Source organism: Candoia aspera, chromosome 3 (assembly GCF_035149785.1).
Source record: "Candoia aspera isolate rCanAsp1 chromosome 3, rCanAsp1.hap2, whole genome shotgun sequence".
Taxonomy (NCBI): domain Eukaryota; kingdom Metazoa; phylum Chordata; class Lepidosauria; order Squamata; family Boidae; genus Candoia; species Candoia aspera.
The window spans coordinates 53477082-53495582 of NC_086155.1; the positions used below are offsets into that span (position 1 = coordinate 53477082).

An 18501-nucleotide genomic window follows, 5' to 3' on the forward strand; every position below is an offset into this window, starting at 1 on the left:
CATGCCAGAAGTCATACCTGATGTAGCCCCAAACAATTTACTTTTGCTGCTTGTTTTGCTTATTCTGTTTTGATTTCCCTCCTGATGCTTCTCTTTGGTTTCATTGCTTGCTGGAGTCATGGGTTTATTTTTAGATTTGATTGGTTTTAACCTGGATCCTTTTTAATTTGTTTTGCAAATTGGGAGCCTTTAGATTTGAAGGACAGTCAGGACTCTGTTTAATAAATAAATATAATATGAAGTTTTGAACACATAGCACTGCATTTGCTACGTATTATTGTGGATGATGATAGTGTCAAAGTACTGCAGTGGTTAAAGACTGTCTCCACTGGGTGGACTTTTTCCTGTTGTGCAGTAGTCTGTAAGGTTTAGAGTGTCTTTTAAGAGTTTGAACTAGGAATCCCCTAGGAAAATAGGATACAGCAGGGCCAGCAGAGGTTTTAGGCTAAATCTTCCACAATAGGCCATATCTTCTGAGGTTGACAACATCTGGGGAACAATATGTTGCCAGCTCAGAAATATAATTATGAGTCCTTCATAATATCAATATGTTGGGCCAAAACCACTGGCATTTTTAGGAGAGGCAGAGTGGGATCAGTGGCATCCAAGGCAAACCATGATTATGCCAAAATTACACATGCAATATAATATCATCTTGCAACTGCTTCTATTATGTAATAGCATCCTGATGTTTGATGCAAATACTCAATTCACAGCATTTGCACAATGATTTCATTGTGCACACATTATCATTATCCACTCAGCAGAGATCCATGAGTGGGATCTCAACTGCTTGTACTGGGCTAGGTCAAATCTCATCAAATCCTTACTGAGAAGATGATGTTAAGAGTGCAGAATGTCACTAATACATCAGTATGCTTGCAGCTTCCAGGTCCAGCAAATAACCACCTCTTTTCTCATTGTCTGAAAACAGCTCCAGAGTCTCTGGAAGGAAGCAGGTGCCACAACTCCTTTTGCAATTGCCAGCCATAATTGGAAAGGAGAGATACATAGTGAAAAGGAGAACCTTTTCACTATATGTCTTTGGAGAAGCAGCTTATTAATTCAGTTGCACCATGGGAGGGTAAATGCAAGGTGCAAAGCAGCATATACAAATGTTGGGGGCGTTACAGAAGCCCACTGTGGAATTAATTATCATTGCTGCTGGAAATGAGCCAAAGCCCAGGGCTTGCTCCCTAGAGAAGCAGCAGGTAGAAAGAAACATGAAGAGAGCCAGAGAGCTTTGGATCCTGAACACAATAAGTAAAAAGTTCACAAAAGAGGGCTCTGCTGTGTACAAGTATCAAAAACACTTGTACAAGAAAGGTCAGATGTGAAAATGAGCTGTACAAGCATTAAGTCCTGGTGGGTATTAAGAACATATATATTTTTTTAATTAAGATATTTGTTTCAATGTTTTTTGGAAGCCTGCTCAGGGTACTTTGTCTTGCAGCTCACCTAAGATTTAAAGTCTGTGCAGGTAAGCTGCAGGACATGGTGCTCCAAGCAGTTTTCTCAAAAGTGCTGAAGTCCCCTTTATCAATAATTGATTTTCCAGAAATACTTCAGAATGTAGTAATTTGCTCAGCTCTTTTGACTATTCCATACCCTCATCAATACAAGATAGATTTTTCCTTCCAGTAGTGCCTAAGCATATCCCACACTTGTTTGGGAAGATCCCTCAAATGTCCCAGGCTCCCCAGCCAGTATCCTTAAATTATTCTGGAGCTATAGTTCCAACACAATTGACTGGCTTCCAGATAGGAATGACTGGCATAAATGAAGCTTACAGGAAGGAGGAACACATTTGGTGAGCAATACAGTATGTCACATACAATATATAGGATGGATGCATGGTTATATTTTGGAAATAGAGCATCATCAGATGCCCCCTCTTTGTAGACCATTCTCATAACCCAAATTCTCTTAAGGACAGAAACTGGGGACCTCAAGAAGCCACTGAAGCTAAACTGTCCATTCTGTTATTTTGCAAACTGTGCCTGGTAGGAGTTCTGCACAACAATTACATATGCAACAATTTTTAGCATTATTGTTAACATAGTTTTGTTCAGAAATAGAGGTGCCTTGGTAGCTCATTGAAGTTGATCTTCTGAGGCACTGATGCTTTTCCTGTGTCCTAAAGCTTTCTTCCAAACACTTCTAAATTACTATGTAAAATCAGTATTTTTGTTTCTTTCCTCCATCTTTCCATTAAAATTACTGTGCAGTCTGCATGTTGAGAAGGATTTATATGTGTTGAGTCACTCAGTTATACTGTATATTGGAAATTTTGGTAACAATGGCCATCAAAGGTATTCTAGGCTTCTTTTCCCTCCCCCTTTTCAGCCTACATTAGTCATGGCTTTAAAACCAAAGGTCTACAACTTGAGTTGATCAAGCTGCCTGCAGTTTCTAAAAATCTTGACTGCAGCCCCCATAGAATTCATAAAGATTTTGATGTGGCCAAAGATAATATACAGTCTGTATGTATGTATACATCTACAGCTATATACTGTATTTGAAGGGTAATCATAATAACTATTTCAATCAAATGTGCACATGAACATACTGTATATGAAATGAAACTTAGTTTTTGTTGGCTCATGGATAACCTTATGGAGTGTCATCCCCAAGTGACCCACTTGTAGGGCAACAATGCATGCTGATTTATGGTCATGTCATCATGGACTAAACTGAAAATAACTATGCCGGTCAATGCAACACACTAACTCAGCCTAGATGTCATAATGTGGCAACTGCAGCCAATGTGGATTTGTTACGATTTTTTAAAAAATCTGCCCAATTACGGATATATATTAGTGGATTACATAAGTGATTGCTCTCAGGTGTTCCAAAGCCAGTCTGGTGTATTGGTGAAGGTCTTGGATTAGGATCATAGAAACCATCAACCACAGAAGTCCACCCTCAGCCATTCGACTCTCCTTAGATGACTTTGGACCAGTCATTCTCTCTCAAACCAAACTACATCACAGAGTTGTTGTTATGAGGGAAAAATAAAGAGTATTATTTATTTAATTATTTCAGTTTTGAGGCCCGACACCTAAGTAACTCTGGGCAGCTTACAATCAAAAAAGAAAGAAATCAGTACATATAGAAAACAAATTGTAGCCAACCAGAGGATTAATAACAGAAAAGAAAAAAAATACAACTTGTAGGGACTCTACAACTACCCTATCCCAATGCCTGGAAGAACAGCCAAGTTTTTAATGCTTTTCAAAAGTCATAAGGATGAGAGATGTATGGATCTCTGGGGGGAGATATTGCAGGTGCTACAACAGAGAAAGCACACCTCCTGAGTCTTGTAAGATGACCTTATTTAATCAGTGGGACCTGGAATGCATCTGTGCTGACTGATCTCACTGGTTGGCTAGAAATAACCAGAGATAAGTGGTCCCTCAGATAGACAGGGCCTCTGCCATGATAACCAGCACCTTGAATTTCACACAGAAACCAACTTGTAACCAGTGCATCTCATGGAGAACTGGACTCACGTGAGCATAATGCAGTATGGCCATCACCGTCCACACCACCACATTCTGGACCAGCTGTAGCTTCTGGGTGGTATTTGAGAACAGCCCCGTGCAGTCCACATTACAGCAATCCAATCATGAGGTGACCAGGGCGTGAAAGGCAGTATGCCCCTTGAACTCCTACAAATCTAACAAAGAAAATAATAGTGTCAGCTGAGTCACCTGTAGTATGTAGTGTCATCTGGAACTTGTGGCTGCTGTAGCCTGAAATCTAAGGCCTAACTTTAAGTCTCTCTCATTCACAGGAATGACTTGTGGATCCTAATGAATAGATAATATCAAAAGCAGCCCTCCAAGGGAGCACAGTGTGTGTGGACTGATGTCCTTTGCCTCCTAGTTCATAGGGCACAATCAGTCTGTTCTCAGCAAGGACAGTTTGATTTGCTCCACGGAGCCAGAGCTGGGAGGCTGACAGGTTACTCAGAGCAAAATCACAACAGTTTTGATTTAATAACAAGCATAGATGGGCGTGAAAGAGCTGCCTCTATGTCAGGACAATTTATGTTCTGTTTGGATCTCCAGGAGCTGTGAACAGATTTTTCAAGCACAGCTACGAAGCCAGTGTTTTCTCCTGCCAATGGTCCTGCCCCTCCCATGTTTCACTCCAAGAACCTGGCATAATTGAATAGGACAATTTGGAGGAGCTGGACTGCCTGTGAAGGCCTGCTCATACCTCTGGGTTCTGAACACCTCTCTGCTGCCTACTTCAGTAAAAGTGAGGGGGCATCACAGAACAAGGACATCAGTGTTGCTGGTCCACAAGTCCATCACAGAAGTCCCATGGGCCAGTCCCAAATAATTGGAGATACGAAGCAGAACATTTAAATTCCACCCTCCTTAGGGAAAAAAACATAATCACTTATGATATTTTTTCTATGTTGTACTTAGTTATTGTTAGCATTTAAGAATTCTCCTTTGGAATTAGGAGGCTGTCCAGCTCCTGGCTTGGTGTTTGATATCAGATTGGAAGCTCAGAACATCTCCCCAAAAGAAACTGGATGGCCTGGAGGAAGCTGGGGTTGAACATATACCTTTGTCACTGCATGAGATGAGGTTGGAACTATTTTGAGGCCAATTCCTTATTGTGAGTACTGACTGGTTCTCTCTGGATTTTATTTTTTTATCGGCCCTCCTCTGACAGCAACAGACAACATGCTGGTAGTGAAAATGGCATTTTGTTTTTTTCCAGAATTGTGTCTCTCGGTGCTCTCGGTGTAATTCCAACAGGCTATACTAATAAAATGCTGACCCTGAAGGCAGCAGACTTAAGTATAGTTTGGGCGAAGCTAATTCAAGATTATTTTCCTATGAGATTATTATCCTTTGAGTTTCTCCCTTGCTTTTTTAAATGAATCCTTTGAAAACTTGGGGCAAATGATCTGATCTTCTTCAGCCATCCAGCCATCCAGCCATTTCTCCCCTCCCCTTCTCTCTCTCACACACACACAAACCACAACTTCTCTGTAGAGTAGTTATTTATCCTGGAACCTCAGTTTCCTGATGCAGGTAGTTCTTCACAGCTTCAACTGCACCACTTGATCATTAGCTGAATGCTGCTCTGTGCAATGTTCAGGTCCACTGAACTGAGATGTACTAGTGCAAGTAAAGGATGCTGCTGCGCATTGTTCAAGGGGCAAAAACTGCATTCACCAAGGCTACAAAAGGGCCAGGTGGGATGGGGGCACAGTTTAGTCTTAGGGCTAATTTTGCAGGCTGTCTTCATGATGAGGGGAGACATGGAATTAAGCTGTCAGCTCATCTTTAGACAGTCAGGAAAATGGGAGGCAATTTTGTTTGCTTCTGTAGCTGGTCTCTCTTTGGTTCTCATAAGAAATATGATGTAGGATCTCCATCATTAGCTCTCTCTAGTGCAGAAGCTTGGATTCTTTATATGTTCTTCTTCATGTGGAAGCCAGGTCTTCATGCACTAGTGAACCTTGAACCTTTTGATAGGAGTCAGAGGAGACCTTCTTGCATTCTCTCTGAACTTCATATTTATTTCAATCATGGCTGCCTAGGGCTGATTCATAGTTCATGCTTGCTCCAGCATGAAGATGGGCTAGCTATTGTGTCAGAACAGCAGAAGTGGATGGTGTCCTTGACCTGCCCTAGGCTGCTGGACAATCAGCCACCACCAGAGGAGTTTTTGGACTTCTGCTGGTGCAAGTAGAGCCGTCTGGTTGACCTGCTATACTTCATTCCATTCTATACAAATGCTTCTGTTCCAATTGGCTGATGGGTGTTCTGGGGAACATTCTTCCCGGGTCCCTGCTCTCTGCCTTCAATGCCCATTTTATATAGGGCTGGCTCCCTGGAAAGGCTGGACTTTTTTTACAGGTTCGGAGGTGGAAAGGTGAAGTGCTGGCCTTTCCTCCCTCCCCGCCAGACAAAATTGACAAGATTTTCCCAAGTTTCCCTTCTAGACAAGTGACTGGAAGAACCATCAAGTAGTCCCCTCTCAGTCCTCAGAAGTCATGTCCATAGAATGGTAAGCAATTAGCCCTTGCTTTCCTGGCATGGGTGGGAGAATGAAGCAGGGAAATCCACTGATCAGGGGCTGTTTTAACTATGGTCAGGATAGAACTCCAGGCCATCACTGTGGCCAAAGTGGAGAAAGGAGATGAAATTCAGAAAACAATTTCTTAAATGTGCTTCATTTCTACCTGTTTATGTATGAGAGACAAACAACTGAAGGCTGCAGTGCAGACAAGCCCTTAGTCTTGCATTGACTCAATAAAAAGTGGGGCAAGCAGGGAAAAATCCATTTATAATAAGGAATAATCATATTCTTTGCTGTCTCTGCCAGCTTACTTCCATAGTGATGGGGTGCTGATTTTAAGTGTCCCATTGTATGGTGCAAAATTATGTATATGTACTGGAAATTGGAAAGCATCCAGTGCATTATCAGGAATCTTTGTCCCAGTTTGCTGATCTGCAGAGAGGCAAGCTGGGGCTGATTTCCTCTGTCTTGGCTTATTAGATTCATCTTTTCTGCACAGTCCCTGAAAAATGAAGCAACCATTTTCACATAGGTTAACTTGATTGCACCTGAAATTATTTCCCCATTTCTTCTGCAAATCCTTTTTTTTTCTTTTTTTCCTTTTCTTCTGGAGTTGGCCAATTTCCTGCTTTAGTGTTTCAGAACCATATCTTTCTTCTTTCCTGAGCCCAGTCCTGCAAGAAGTCTGTGCATAAGATGAGCTTCCTTAGTCTTGCTCCTGCATGTACAGTTCACCTGATCTTTGATATGTACAGATTTGCAACAATGCAGGCAGAATTTGCTTTCCCAACTAGACTCACACTGATCCCAGTGTAGGGCAACCTTCTGCAGTCTGGCTGGGTGATTATGGGCATTGAAGTTCAACCCACTGGGCGGCCATCCTTTGAGGAAAGCTGGTGTGGATTATTGGGGAGATGTTTGGTAGAGCAGTCATTATCTCAGCAATTCCTTTAGCGCTGCTGAAGGCTAATTGGTTTGAGCCTTATGAGTTGATGGCAAGGGCTGGATAAATTTTTAGAGAAATGGCAGCTGGCAAAGCCATGTCCTTTGTCTCTGCAATTTGTTAGTCAGTGCTCTCCAGCTGGTAGGAGAAAGGTTGCCACGCTTCACTGTCAAATAGCTGCAGCTAGGGCAATCTGTCATCTCCGCTCGTTTGCCACCTACCATTACTCAGGCAGCGTGGTGATCAGTCTGAACAAGAGACTCAGAAAGCCTATCTGAGGCTCAGTAAGACAGTTACAGGAACAAGGCTTGGTGAGATTTGCTCCCATACTGCTCGAGCATAGGTTAGCAATATATGGGGAAAGCCACGTTGCTTGTTATGCAGAGGCAGTCTGTCAGTCATCATGGTATCTGAGATATAGCTCAGGTTGTCTAAGTTCCCATCTCCTGGTGGGATTGTCAAGGGGGTGGTAGCTTTTATGCTTGCTAACCAGAGTTCCTCATTGCTGAGCTCAGAATCAGATAACAAGACTAGTTAATCTAAACAAACCTGGCTACACTCTGATGTGTGGACTTCAACTTCTGACGTTTTCCAGATAGCATTGCTATTGCAACAAATTCCTAGAATTGAAGTCGCTGCGTTTGAAGGATGCCCAAGTTGGAGAAGACTTGTTTAAACTATTGAGGCAAAACTTAATCATATGTCTGAACAAACCATAGCTTCTGCTAAGCAAAGTTCTCCTCAATTTAGGTAGAGCATTTACACAGAAGAGATCGCTTCTACTGTTCTCCATCTCACTGCCCCACCAGAAATAGGAGGGGAAGATCACGTGGATCTGAAGCTTACAGAGCTGTGATTCAGAGCACATGCCCATAATTTGGTGTCATCCAGATGTACTGGACAACAATATTTCCTCTGGTCAGGTGGGCTGGGAATTCTGGGAGTTACAATTCAGCACATCTGAAGGACACCAAGTTGGGAAGGGCCTGTTTAACATTAAGTGTGAAACAGCAGTGATGCTTGATGCTACCACCCTTCCATGGTCCCCAACTTTCAAACTGTTTTGAGAGAGAGAGAGAGAGAGAGAAACAGAAACAGAAACATTGGGAATTAGATTACACCATGAATGTAGAAGGAGCAGAACAATGGGGAAGGGGAGAATTAGGACAACTGGATAGTTTTGCAGATTGCATGAAATAACCTTGAGACTAGGGAGATCCTTATTCAAGTCTGCCCTCAGCCATGGAAGTTCACTGAGTGACTTGGGGTAGGCATTATTTCTCATCTTAACCTACCTTACAGGGTGGTTATTGTGGGTGTAAAGCTGGAGGGGGAAAGTACTATGTATGTCTTGAACTCCTGGAGAAAAGGCAGCTAATAAATCTAATAAACATGAAGGCACAGGTTCCCAGTAGCTAGCTGCAGAGACCTGCCACCTACCAGATAATACCTAGTACCTATTGATCAAACTGACCATTGGAAGGAAACAATGCTTCCCTCAGTTCAATGCAGTACTATTTACTGAACCAATAATGCTAATGAAAAAAGCAGTGGAGGATACCTCCATTGACTGTAGAAGCCACCCTTTTTCAGTCGCCTCCCATTCAACTGAAGACATGAGCAGAGGCAGCCATAGAGAAGGCTCAATAAGTCTGTTGAGCATTCCAGGAGAGGAGGAGGAAACCTCTGTCAAGTTCTATAAATATTGTTAAGGGAACTGTATCGGTGAAAGAAGGGAATTAGTCACTATCTCTAGCTATGGCCTCACACCAAGGAAATTTAGAAGGTATCATTGTTCCTCTCAGCAGGGGAGACCCTGGAGGGGAAAACTCAGGCCCTGCGGTAATTATCTACCTCCCATATGCATAAGGACTAGGGGTGCTTCTTGCAAGGGTCTTTATTGTGCAATTGTCATGCCTCACTCACAGAATTTTATTGGGGGTGCCATCATAGCATCTATCTTCCTTTTCCTCTATCAAAAATCCATTAAGGAGGGGAAGGCAGAAAAGCTGAATGGTGTCATTGACTGGTAAAATTAGGTGCCTTCTGTCTGGAAAATGCCCGGCATTGCTAACTTACATTCTAGAACTGAGACCTTTTGTCAAGGTCATGATGTGTATTAGGCATTGGCAGGCATGCAGATTCTTCCATTATCATATCTCTCTGCTGCATGTGATTTCAGAGGATCTTTGTAAAGAAGGAGAATCTGGAAGGGTGAGTGCTTGTGAACAAAAATAGGATTCAGGGCACCATAGCCAGAAGATTCTCCTTTCTTATCCATCATATAACTGCATACTGGGAGATGTTATTGATCCAATAAGAGAACATCACTTCTGGATTTCTGTTACAGTTGATGAGTTCATCTTCTGTTCCAACAGCATCTCAAAATCTTACTGGAATTTCTGTATATCCTTTCTGGCGCTCCTATTATTTATTATAGAAGTGCAAAAGTTGACAACAACTTCTTGTATCACTCATGTTACAATCTCAGTTACTTGCACTGAATTGAGACATTGATGTATGTGGTTTGAAACTTTTGTAATTGATGTTTAATCTGCAAGGATTGGTTCATGTTGGTTTATTCACACACATTGAATCACAAACTAGCTAACCACATCTTAGCCTGGGATGTTAAATGAATCTAGCCCATATTGTTAGTTTATGGCTTATTATGCCACGTAGACTGAGAAAATGTTTCACGCATGCAATCCGTTAATTGATAAATAGAGACAAGTTCAAACTGCCCTTAAATTGGAACATTGCATTGTATCACTTAACCAAGCCCACATCCAAGGTGGCTAAGATCAATCATCAGTAAATGCAATCAATTGTATAACAGAAAGCATAGGCACAAAGCAGAGTCAGCTAATAGACTCAGGAGCAGTAAGAAAGTTAAGTGTAAAAATTTCAAACGCTATTCAAGCCAAGATAGGTGGGGTAGAAGAGTTTTAAGTGATCATCAAAAATAGGATCAGGATGGTTTCTGAAAGTAAGGAATTCAACAGCCTGAGGCATCACAGTTAAGCAAGAGTGGGTAGTGAAGATATTACCAAAGAATACAAATTTTTAAGTTTGTGTTTCATCTGGGAATATTTTTGAATGGGGATATATGGAGACAGTCAGGTTCCCCAACCCACTTTTTAAATCTCTTTTGATTAGAGAAATTAGCATCTGGCAAATTAAAGTGCTAGCCTCCTGTATGATTTTTATTTCTAAGGTGTCTCTGGTCCTGCAAAGTTCCCATAGGCATTCTTAGAAAATAAAAATGGTGGATGTACTAATCCCAACATTTTGAAAGGAAGCTGGAAGGAAGGTGGCAGGAAGTTTTGGGGGTGGGCGTGGGAGGGGAGGAGCAAAAGAATGGCAAGGTGCAAACTGACTAGTTTACATTTGATAAATGAGCATTTTGCAACTGCCATTTTATGAGAGCACCCATGACGTGCTCTGCAGATGCTCGAGATGCCTCCTGGCTCAAAGAACTTGAAAATCTTTGATTTATAGTGTTGAATTATATGTGATCTTGTTGCAGAATGTTTATTACTTCAGAGCCCTGTTCGAAATGAAAAAACAAATCAACCCTGGGTTATGATTATGCATTTGTTGAGAATGGAAGAAAAAAATCATGCAGGGTGTTATGCAGTGAAGAGAGCCGGAGTGGTATCTGTGGAAATTAATACCATCTTTTTTTTATTCTCATATATTCTCATATATTCTTATTTTTCCTTTTCCTTTTGAATTAGTATATTAACATATTTAACTGTGTTTGCCCCAGAGTGACTTATGTGAGACATGTAGCCATATACATTGAATAACAGAAATAAATTATAATTTTAAATCTGTTTTGTTCTTTTTTCAGGATGGAAACATTTACATTACATTCCAAAACTGGGAAGCCTATGCCGTCTGTCTCCAATGGGTAAGTCATATTTCAGCTCTCCCACAGACTAGAAAATACAGAATGACGGGCGCATTCCACTCATTGCAAAGTAGCAATATGAACTGCATGAGGAACTTAAGTCTTTCTTACCAGATTGTGACATATCCACTTAATTAAAAAAAAAATCCTACAGTGTTATTCTGAGCCTGGCATTAATATTAGTCATAACCGAAGTAATCTAATTTTGCTGATGGAGTGCTTCGTTGATGCTGTGGTGGAGAATGTACATACAACAACATGATGTAACAGAACTCAGTTATCATTAGTGCAGTCAAGTCCACTACAATTCAGATGTGATTTTGGTGGAGCTCAGCCTATTATTTTTGGCTGTTTCTATAATTCTTTTCATTTTTAGAGAGAACCCAGCAACTCTTATCTCATTTATTCAAATAATGATTGAATATAATGATAATAACTGATACAATTTGGAGAGAAGGAGGAGAGGAAGGCAGATCCCACCATTCCTGTTTAATATTCAAAGCAGGTAGTGTCAAATCTGTTGAGCTTTTTCTCCTTCCTGAATACATAATGTCCAGTGTGGGCCTTGATTGAGCTCAGATCTTGAACGAGTCACCTGTATCTAAATATAATATGCCTGTTTTCAAAATCATCTGGATAATCACACATTTGGCAGACACGTGGATTGTCAAGCATATAGCCAATTCCTGTAATCAGGAGCTTGGATATGTGCTGTCCAAAAAAGAACGTTCAGAGGTGTATGTTTTTTGCCAGACAGTAACGTCATCAAAATATTTTCTAAGCCTGATTTAGAATTCATCATAGTGGTCTTGAATTGCTTTTCCTTTGTTAAATCTGCAGCAGAAAGCTAGAAGGGAAGTGGAACCTGAAATATAGTAAACAAACATGGATATCTCCTGAATATTTACCCTAAAGAAAAAAGCCAAGGGTGGCCTACTGGAAGTCACCACTGCTGATGTGTGTGGACAGGCTGATGCTTGCTTCCCTTCAAATACATAATTTGTCCAACTACAACCACACAGCTGTGCCACAGTGTTCTCTATGAGACAGAAATATGGCACAGGTTTAGCCCCCCAGAGTCACCAGGCGAGTAGGCAGCCCTATAATATGAATGAATGAGCAAGCAGGCAGGCAAACAGAATCTTCCCATGTCTCTGAGGAACTCAGACTTGGATAACTCCAGATTGAAGGATGCCGTTTAAAAAAAATGGTGGTGGTGGAAGATACAAAATACAAGGCAGGAAGTAAACAATAACAGCCCATAAGGAATAATATCCAAAATCTTAGCAAAGATTACTGCAACATCTATTGCATCAACCAGCATATGATACTACAGTTACCTTGTTTCGTTTAAGGTCATGTTAAAGGTAAAACTTCAAATCAAATTTGACTCCTGCTGATTACATGGACAGCTCCAGGTCTTTGGCGACCATATAGAAGTCATTGTTTCCTTCCAGGAATGTTTTGACTTCCCAGTCTTGTCTGGGATCTGAGGATGTTCTAGTGGTCTCCCATCCAAGTATTAATTGCATTCAGTTCTACTTAGCAGTTTGAGATCAACCAAATCTGGATAGGTGCTGCCACCTGCTGGGCCAAGTTCAAATTGACACATGGGAAAAGGGTGGCCACTACTACAAACTAGGATTTTGTTTATTTATTTATTTATTTAATTAATTTTATTTTATATCCCACCTTTTATAAATCACGTTTTGAGTCCACCACTCTATGGTTTATTCCATAGAGTACTTTATTCCATGTGCCATTTAGCTGAGGGATGGAATTTAAAATCAAACCTTGCCCATGAAAGTAATGCAAATGTTCAGTGTTCACACTGACTACTTTAGTCCATCTCTGACACTGAAGGGGATTTAGAGTTTGGAGCTGTGATCATCAGGCCCTCAGTCACTACATAGAATAAAAAATAGAATATCCTCATATTTCCATTCATTGTTAGTTGAATCTGCATCTCTAACTATATCACTTTTCTAAATCCAGTCCTTCCTTCAGCTGCTGGTGAATGGAAATAATGGAAATCATAAGTAAGGTATCCTTTTGATATAATTTAAAACTTTGTGTGATTTATATTTCTGGCCTGAAAAGGTCATATTAGCCATCCACTGTCATACTTCTAATTTCCAAATTCCATAAAACAAATAGAGTTACCATCTGTTCTGAAGATTAAATCCATTTTGAGCCATCATTATCCAAGACATCACCTGTGCGTGTGGAATTAATGGACGAAATTATTGTAAATCACAGAATTGACAGTTTTTAACAACAACAAAAACAGGTTCCAGGTAAACTGCTTTTCTTCTTAGGCTTGCTTTATGCTGAGTTATGTCTCTCAATCATCAGCTTGACATGAGCATTCAAATAAATATTTCAGCTAGTCTCAGATGTTACAAATTCAGGCAGTGGTGTAATCTGGCCAAAAACATCGTATTGTTTTAATTTGGAAAAAACTTTTCTTTGGTACTCCATTTTTGTACCGTGTTTGAACATGTTTAATGATTAAAAGAACTTGTTTTAATTTGTATTATTTAAGATAGTTTTACAGTGTCAACCCTCAGCAAAATGTCTATGATAGCTTGCAGCAAGCTAACAACAATTCACACAGACAAGCACACACACAGACACAAACATTCACCAATCAACAGTAGATTAATTAAAACCCCTAGAAATGGGTCCTGTATTTCAGAGAGGAGCTAAGGATAGGTCCCATGCTTGAAAAAGCTGAACACTTTTTCAATTTTTTTCGTTTGATTTAATCCGCCTAACAGAGTTCCCTGAAAGGAGTACAGGGTTACTGAGACATTTAAATCACAATACAACAGTAAAATACATTAATAATAGAACAGGAAAGAACATGCTTATCAGTATGTATAAAACCCACTATCCCCATGTAACACAGACACTCAATAGTCAAACCAAACCTGTGTTATGTGGCCCTGCTTCACTTCATGGAAGTGGAGCTATGGGCTTCAAGGCAGTGTCTCGGCGAGGAAAAGTCAAGCATTCCGCCTCCATGTGTAGAGGTGGGCCACCTTTCTTAGCCCAGTTGCTTTGCTTTGGCAAATACACTGTATCTTCTACGCATGTACACCCACGCACCAGAGATTGTCAGTGGCTGATTCCACAGGATGTTTTCACACAGTGCCAAGAAGCAGGGCACCTTTATGCTTCATGGAGCTGCATTGAAAGTGTGCTTTATCAAAGCCTTAATCAAAACACAGTATTGTCAGCCCTTCATGGTAAATCAGACTAGGAAACCAATGCCATGTAGGTCAGTATTTTTATTGTAAGGCTATAGTAACAGAATTGTGCAATTCTGAACATGCTTCTCCGCTCCCTCCCTCTATCTTCATGTGAACTAGGGAGGGGTTTGTTTACTCATGTTACATTCCTGTCCTGGACTCAGTCCTCTTTTATCTGACCTTTGCCTTGGTAACAGCTCTTCCTCCTGTCCCTCAAAGCTATTCCCTCTGCCCTCTACACCACTGCAGAATGCAGAAAGGGGACTATGGGTTTGGAAAACCAAAACTTGGTGGGTTGGTATTGATTCTGTGAAGCCAAAATGAGATTCTGAAGCTTCATAAAAGGAGAGACTGCAAATGGAACAGAAAAATTAAACTTATATTATTCTATATTGGGGACAAAGATGGATGGAAATACCAGCCAAGCCATTTCTTTCCTCCCTCTCCTACCCACTTCATAAACTATTTTCTCTCGCTTGCAGAGGAATTCCAGGGAAGAAGTGTGGCACCATCATCCTGTCAGCTGAAGAACTGGGCAACTGTAGGGTAAGTCATTCTTTTCTCTTTGAATTTCTGATTAGCTTTCAAGAAGCTTGTCAGAAGAAGGAAGGATGTCTTTGAGTTCAAAAACTCCAGTGCTAGGGAGTCCCTGATGGCCCAGAATGTTGTCCTATTAAAGTTGCACTCACATATTATGCTGCATCGGAGTCAGAGATATCATGTTGCAGAAAACAACGGGACACTCACTCTGATGTTACTTTTTGTGATGCAGGGCCACACGTAAGGTATATATTTAAGCAAGTTCTATCTAACAACTGCTTCTCTTAAATGCTTTTGTGTTAAGTGCTGACCCGCACATCTGCCGCATTAGCACATGGGAGATCTTTGCCCCTTCTGGCTGTGCTGGGTTGCTAGTCCTGTACACATGGAGACCTGTGGGTAAAAGCATTGAAATGAAATATAACATACTTTCCTGGCTAAGCACTTTGATAGTGGCCAGAATCATGACCTTGGTGGAGCTCTCAGCAGGCTGTACCATGCTGAAGTAAATTAGATGAACTCCTCAGCAGCAGATCAGCAGAAGTAAATCAAATGCAGAATAGTAAGCTGGGCAGCTCCAGGGAGTCATAAGGTTGCAGCAAGATATTTCACCCTGCTACTCCAGGAGGGAAGTCTACTGTAACTGTTGACCAAACACTTCCCATAATAGCTCCCAGAACCTGAGCTGAAATTACAGTCAACATTAGTAACTAAAGAGTGTTTATAGCTGGAAGTCAAGAGCTCAGATTTGTGCTGTATCAAAGATAATCATGGATGATCATCCAAACTTGATCAATGTCTAAAAAGATGGATAGAGGAAGGTGATGAGTTTGATACCTAGCAGGGTATTTGGGGAGAAACAGATATAAATCTGTGCATAGGGTTATGTAACTTCATATCCCAAGTTATCACGGCACTGGAAACATTACAGCATGAATATTGGGGTGGGGACAAGCCCTGATTTTCATTACTAGTAGTAAGCTTTTAGTCACACATCCAGATACTACATCATGTGATTTTAAATATTTATACCTATTTTTTTTCTTTTTGTTATGTTTAGTTAGTCTTAGGGATTGTTGGGGGGGGGTGTTGACAGATTTATATAGCTGCCTAACCATTGGAACAAATAAAAACACAACAAACCAGCAAAATCACTTAAAAGAACCCAGTTGAGGCTCCCACAGAAATTATCCTAACCACATAATAATCATGCATACTCAAGCTCCACTAACATCCTAGCCCCAGAGCCCAGGGCAGAAATGCCAGGTCTTTAAGCCTTCTGGAAGACCCACATGGTTGAGGCCATCTGAATCTCGGGGGAGTGGCTGTTCCATAAGGCTGGCCCCATGGCAGAGAAGGCACACTTCCTAGGTCCCACCAAATGACATTGCTTCATTGAGGGGACCTAAAGCACATCCACCTTGCCAGATCTGGTGGGATAGGCAGAAATTACGGGGAATAGACAGTCCTCCAAGCAGTCTGGATTCATGCCAGGTAGGGATTTAAAGGTAACAATCAGTACCTTAAATTACACCCAGAAGCCTATTGGGAGCCAGTACAGCTCATGTGAGAGTGGTGCTACATGGGTGTACTGTAGTGTGTCCAATATTGCACAAAAAGTCCATGTGAAGCCATTCTTCATCTAGATGAAATGATATTGGAAGACATAGGGGACATATATTGACCTGCACTACAGGCAATAGAGAGCCCATTTGGTGTACTGGCTAAGGCATTGGGCTAGAAACCAGGAGACTGTGAGTTCTAGTCCTGCCTTAAACACAAAGTCAGCTGGGTGGCCTTGGGCCAGTCATTCTCTATCAGCTAGGAAGTAGGCAATGGCAAACTACTTCAGAAATCTTGCCAAGAAAACTGCTGGGACTAGTCCAAGCAGTCGCCAGAAGTCAGTGTTGACCCACAGATAAGGAGTAGTGTTTGGAGTGCTGGACTGGGTATAGAAAAGCCAAGATTTCATTTTCTACTTAGCTATGAAGCTCACAGGATCAACCTGGAGCAGTCATTCTCAGTGGACCCATGTCATAAAAGGCAGAGTTGTGAAGATAAAAGCAAGCTAATCAAAGTATTCCCCTCTGTGCTCCATACAGAGAATAGGATGAATATGAATTACTCGATCAATGACAAATCTCATTAGTGTCCTAGCCCAGCTTTAAAACAGAGGTACAGTCTCTGGCCTATTACATTTTACAGCAGAATGTTCTTTAAAACTGGGCAGTCCTTCCCCCCTACAATAGGGCCACTGGGCATAAATGCCCACTAAAAGTTTCCCTCTTTTCTAAAAGCCAGGCTGGCTGAATATGTATTTGTAGTCTATCTCATCTGGGGAAGGCTGCTATAGATATTTTCTCACAGCCTATTTCCATAAAAGAAAATTGGCCTAAAAGGAGCTCTTAAGCTTGTTTTTGCCACAGATGGTAGCAGAAGAAAACCATCCTTTCTTCCAAGGGAAAAGTTCAGAGCATCTGGAGCTTTAAGAGTCATGGTTGAGTTGTGTTGGTGTCAAAGAAGAGAAAGAGGCACCCAAGCAACTAACAAAACTATGCTTGGGTGATCCCAATAGTCAAGTATTGGTGGCCCAGTAGAGGTTCACCATCTCTTCACAACCACAACCAATTTGCTGCTAACACCAAAGAGAGCAAAATAACCCAGTGGGTGTGTATCTTTCCAGAGAAGCATCAGCCTATCTAGACTCCAGCAAAGCCAGACATTTTCAATCTCTTTCTCTCCCACGTACAGAAGTTAACACAAACAATATCACTGTATTTGTCTCACCTCATCTCGCCCACAAGTCTGACGTCTGCAAGAGGGAGAAAATCCTAATTTCTCTCCTACACACATTTGTGCAATTCTTTGTCCTCAGACACACTCATGTTAAATCCCCACACCTTTAAAAAATGCATGCAGATCAACACTTTCTCACCCGTGCATCCATGTACAAGTCTTTTGTGTGTATATTTGTGGATATGGATGCATATACTATGGTACAGTACATGATGAAAGCTTATGTACATTATATCATGTTGTATTTTATCTCTGTTGCTTTTTTGTGCTTGAATGCTTATGCACACACCCTGTTTATTATCTAAAGTACGTGGAAAGGCTTACACTCTTTCAACTCACAAAATACTGTCTTGCTAGTGCATGCTACTTTTGACATAAGATCCACTCAGAATTTCAGGGGTGCACTTGAATGCGTTCAAAGCAGCCCATCTGTTGTGCTATAAAGGGAATTTAACTCCCCTTTCCATCAGAACAAACTGAGACCTAAGCAATTAGCTCTACATGAGCAGTCCTGCAGCCTGTGTTAGAAGTTGGCTTAACTCTTTCTCTTGCACAGAGAAGATGCTTAGAAAGGGGGGCGGTCTGCTTCTTCCCCCAGTGCCATTTTTCCCTCCCTGTGACTCACCAACTTCATCATAACTTCAAAGACTCATTCATAATTGTAGCTTGGAAAAGGAGGTCAATCAAATAGACAAGAAACTGCTGTGTTGCATCTGCTAAGAAGGCCAGATGATGTTTCACGATGCTTCTCCCACTGAAGCCCACGTGATTCATCAATATTCATTGATCTCAAAACTTGTCAGTGAGGAGGCCATTGCACTGGAAAACCAGCAGTCTTAAGGATTCACTCTTATGCCCTTCCCTAAAGCAGCTGGACACCTTCTGTTTCATGTCCACAAAGCAAGAGAGCTGTCTTTTCCATGGGACATGATCTGATTATTTGCTAATTTTTATAAGGAGTTTCCCTTAAAGCTATGTTTCATATATGCGTGTTCCCCTGA

The 18501-nt window shown here is 41.2% G+C and overlaps 1 protein-coding gene across 1 annotated transcript in view; it reads left to right on the forward strand.

Annotated features, from left to right (window-relative positions):
- CPNE5 (copine 5) overlaps positions 1-18501 on the forward strand; it is a 147771-nt gene that overhangs the window by 61420 nt on the left and 67850 nt on the right. The window contains exons 7-8 of the mRNA XM_063297694.1: positions 10851-10910; positions 14647-14710. Of these exons, the coding sequence (XP_063153764.1) occupies positions 10851-10910; positions 14647-14710 (124 nt within the window). The remainder of the gene's footprint in view (positions 1-10850; positions 10911-14646; positions 14711-18501) is intronic.